The sequence below is a fragment of the Gadus chalcogrammus genome, chromosome 4 (genome assembly GCF_026213295.1).
Source record: "Gadus chalcogrammus isolate NIFS_2021 chromosome 4, NIFS_Gcha_1.0, whole genome shotgun sequence".
NCBI classification, from domain to species: domain Eukaryota; kingdom Metazoa; phylum Chordata; class Actinopteri; order Gadiformes; family Gadidae; genus Gadus; species Gadus chalcogrammus.
The window spans coordinates 10,361,689-10,365,949 of NC_079415.1; the positions used below are offsets into that span (position 1 = coordinate 10,361,689).

The window sequence follows — 4,261 nt, forward strand, 5'->3', positions numbered from 1 at the left end:
TCACACAATCAGAAGTAGGAGCAAAAGAAAAACAGAATGAATTCTAATGGTTTCTATTTCGAAATGGAAGCAGTCTGGGCTTGGTCATTTATTACATTTAAATACAATGACCCACGGTATTGTGTGACACACAAGTCAATTGTTTCAGAATCTATAGCCAATGACATATAATAGCCATTGCCTTGAACATGCAGCTTCAACATATTGTAGAGCTGCAGGTAGAGACAGGGCCACAGCAGGTCAAACAAATGTAGACATTCCAATGGTGTGGACTTTGTTTGAGCTGAGCTGACTTAACATCATGGATGTAACAGATGTGAAGAGGTCCTGGCCCCGAGGAAGGGAAGGGAACTGTTTCCAATCCACACTCATGTGAGGAATCTTACGACTGCTCCCCAACTTGGTTCACTGGCAGACTAGACTCCCATAGAGAAAGACTAGAGTAAGCAAACCAGGGGCACTTCCTGCGTGCGTGTGTAAATAAACAATGACCCCTATCCATTGTGTGCGTAATACAATAGTATAAGAGCAATGAGGCTTATAGCACCATAAAGACTTCAACCTCCATGTCGGATATGTGAATATCTTACAAAGGTGGTTGGGGGGGTTGGCCGAAAAAAGGAAATCATGCCATATTTAAATGTGGACCATGGTCCACATTTAGAAATGGCGTAATTTCCCCAGGCCTCGCCAATATGCTCATCACAGATAAATACTGTGGAGTACTGGTATGCTCTACCTAACGCATGTCCAACCATTACGAGAAAATACCTCGAAAGCTCCATGAAAATAGAAAAACGTAGGCTTAAACGCTAAACCCTCCCTATACCGCTCAACGAACTTTGAGACTCTTTCACTTGATTGTTGACATTTCCCAAATCAGATCTTCTGATCAATCGCAATGGTTGGAATGCAATTCTCAGATGCACAGAGCAACGACATTCTGCGGTCATGGAAATCCTGTAGGCCTAAAATACGATCTTATGTTTACATGGGGGTTTTCACCAATACCTTTTGTTTTTATCTATGTTAAAAAAGGGATAAAATTAAGACCCCAAGAGCAAAGCTAGATCAAACTGGGTTATACGAAGTTTACTGACCAGGAAACCGCTACATTCATAGTATCGATAGTATAGCCTATTTGAATAGGTTGTCGCCATACAACGAAGAATGTCCATGGCTGACCATGGATGACCATGCAAGTATGAATGTAAAGTGCGAGGGCTCTATTGTAAACATTGGTACCCCCGAAATGTTTGACTGTAAACAACAAGTCCCTCGTTGTGTTTTTATGACAGAAAGTCAGCACTACAGTCGTTTTACTGCAATTGCTTACCCGGCTAAACCAGATGCTGAGTTGAGTCTCCGACAAAACCGCAAAGTAAAACCTCTGCGTGCTGGGCTGGATGTAGAAGGGTTCCTCTTCACTTTTAAGCGGACAAAGTAGCCTCCGGGGCCAGCCGGTTAGAAAATACATGTCGGCCAGTCACTCTGCCACGACGCTGAAAACAGTGTCGCAATGACAGATCAATGGCCTCTATTTCCAGACAACGATTTTAATCCGTGTGGTTCATCAACGGCGGCTGGTACGAGAACGACTTTGGCGGACGGTGTATGGTCCGTTGTCGACAGGGGTCCTGCTATGGTTCCATGGACACCGATACAGATCCAAGCCAGCAGAGCAAAATGCTATCCAGGCTAACATTCGCGCTTGCCAACTTGAAGCTGGTGAGCTGTCCAAACCCCGGGCTGTCTCCAATCGAAAACAAAGCTGCGGACGTCTGCGCCCGAACGCTAATGAATAAAACAATGTCCAAATATCGAGAGCAGCCAGATGAAACGTATTTCCTACTGACAAATCAATTCGTATGGTCTCTGAAACGATTATGCTTGTCTTTAATAATGGTAAAGCCTTCAGTCCACTCTTCATTTTCTCTCGCAGACGCCATCTTTACCAAGTATGTCTCACTAGAATCTGATTGGCTATCACGGAGAAGTTTGCGTCGAACGAGATGTTGATGTCTGACGTCATTTCGTGGCTTGTCAATGACATCTGGTGGTCAGGGTGTGCCACTTTCGACAACGTTGGTGTGGTGAAGAGGTGTGTGAAATTGTTAAAAAACCAAAACCATCAAACAAATAATCTCAAACCACTGACATTTTGCACTTCATATTTCAGTCAGAGGAGATCTGTACTTATTTGATTACTCTATTAGATTAGGTTATAATGTCTCTATGTGAGGATTATTTACTATTAAAAAAAAGGATACTGAAATTGGGTAATCATTGTTAAAAAATATACATAACTTCGAGCAAGTAACCCATTTATTGCTTTAACGCAAAAGACTCACTATGAACCTTGAAGCTGATACATCAAAGATACATGAAATGTAATATTTGATAATCAAATCATTTTATTTCATAATTACATATTTCTTCATTGCATATAATCCTCAAACCAATATTACTATCCCATTATTTATTTTCCATCTGGGTTTAAAGTACTATCCTATTTTATCTTATTGATAATGTAATTCAACAGTATTTCCTGCGGTCCTTTATATACATGTAAGACATCAGACAATATCCCCGCTCCCAAAGGAAGCTTTTCAGACAGGTCATCAATATCACAGGTACAAAAGAACAGCAGGAAGTAGCAGAACAACATTCGGCAGACCACTAGTGAACGTGTGGTGGTCAGAGTTAGGGAGGGCTCCTTGGAAGAGGTTGTTGAACAGTTGGTGTTTCATTGTTCTGGACCGTCCAAACCTTTTCACCTAGTAGGGGAAACAAAGAAAGTATAAGAAAATAATTTGTCTCGAATAGATTAAATTAGATAGTTAGTTTACCCATTTAGTTAGGAGGACAGCAGCACACAATAAGACAATGATACAAACATACAAAGACAGGAAATAACATGAATACAATCACAACATAATACAACTTTATCCAAAAAAATCACAACTACATAAATTATACTTCATTCATGCTAGATTTACACATGGCTAATATTAAAGTACTGGGCAGTACAAACGTGCATTGGATTATATCAGTGAAACGATATAATAAAAACAGTAAGGCTTTACTTTGGTGCTTGTATTGTTGGCCTCTGGTGGCGGACCTCTCCTTTGAGCAGTCGCAACAGCATATTTCACAGCAGTGAGTCTTCTAACGAGACATCTTCACAGACAAAGCACAGAGCTAGAAGGAAAGTTTAACCAATTGAAATTACTCATGAGATTTCTGTATTTTGTAGAGATCGTAGTATCTTCTTCTCGCAAGAGCAGGGTGATACTAGATACTACAACATGTAACCCTGTACAACCCCTAGGTTTACGGTTTCAGCGGTACATCTTAACCTTTTTCTATTTTGAGTTTCCTCTTAGAGTGTATGCAATTATATTCTTACATTCTTATAACAGTGTTTATTTTCCATAGCTTATTGATTAACCATGATATCTGCTTCCATATTGATATAATATAATATAATATGATTGAATAATAGGCTTCTTAAAATATACATACCACTTTCAATTAGTCACGCCATAATTTAACTTCAGTTATTTTCGTATAGGTTGGACTACTGTCAAATAATGTCCATGAGATAAGTGGTAAGAATGTGGTAAGAGGGTAGGCTACACATGCAAATGTCTGAACGCTTCGTATACACCAGGTATACACCAGACATGCACGTACGGGTACTTATGGGCGTGACGCCACGGCCGTGCCCGCTTGTGACGTATGTTTAGTTGACACCTTTGACAAAATGATATGCATTATTTCGTGCTAAAAAAAACCTTGCTATATAGACATGTGTGTTTTATAATCTGAACTTCTAGACACATTTGTTTAACAACCTGCTCCACAAGAAAATCTTTTGACCATTTTATTTTTTTTATTTTAGTCAAATAAAATGGCTAATCTATCAGACTGCAACTATTTAGGTGAGTGCTGCATGCAGCGTTCAACTATTGTTCTGCTTAGAATACATTACAATCTAAATACAATCATAAAACCTTAGAGCAAACCAAAAACGTTCGATCTATTTAATATTATTATTAGTTTCCATGCCTACATGCCTCCGATTTGAATAACGTAACAAATAGTTGAGTGTTATTATAAATATCTTAGAGATGCTAAAAAAATATCTTAAAATTTTAAAAACATTTCCGTATGATACTTTTTCAACTACGTGGTTTTAAATCCCTGACAGTTAAAATCCTAACTGTATATAATATTAAGTATTGAAGGGGTGGGGGTG

At 39.0% G+C, this 4,261-nt stretch overlaps 1 protein-coding gene and 1 long non-coding RNA gene across 2 annotated transcripts in view; both read right to left on the reverse strand.

The window, feature by feature from the left end:
* Positions 1 to 1,963, reverse strand: part of ric1 (RIC1 homolog, RAB6A GEF complex partner 1) — a 40,866-nt gene extending 38,903 nt beyond the window's left edge. Inside the window, exon 1 of the mRNA XM_056588576.1 lies at positions 1,337 to 1,963. Coding sequence (XP_056444551.1) covers positions 1,337 to 1,477 — 141 coding nt within the window. The 5' untranslated portion in view covers positions 1,478 to 1,963. The remainder of the gene's footprint in view (positions 1 to 1,336) is intronic.
* A 383-nt stretch (positions 1,964 to 2,346) lies between these two features.
* Positions 2,347 to 3,657, reverse strand: LOC130381131 (uncharacterized). The gene is made up of 3 exons (XR_008895337.1): positions 3,526 to 3,657; positions 3,087 to 3,201; positions 2,347 to 2,777 (listed from the first exon to the last, which is right to left on the reverse strand). It is a non-coding gene; the product is annotated as an uncharacterized LOC130381131 (long non-coding RNA).
* Positions 3,658 to 4,261: the final 604 nt, after the last annotated feature.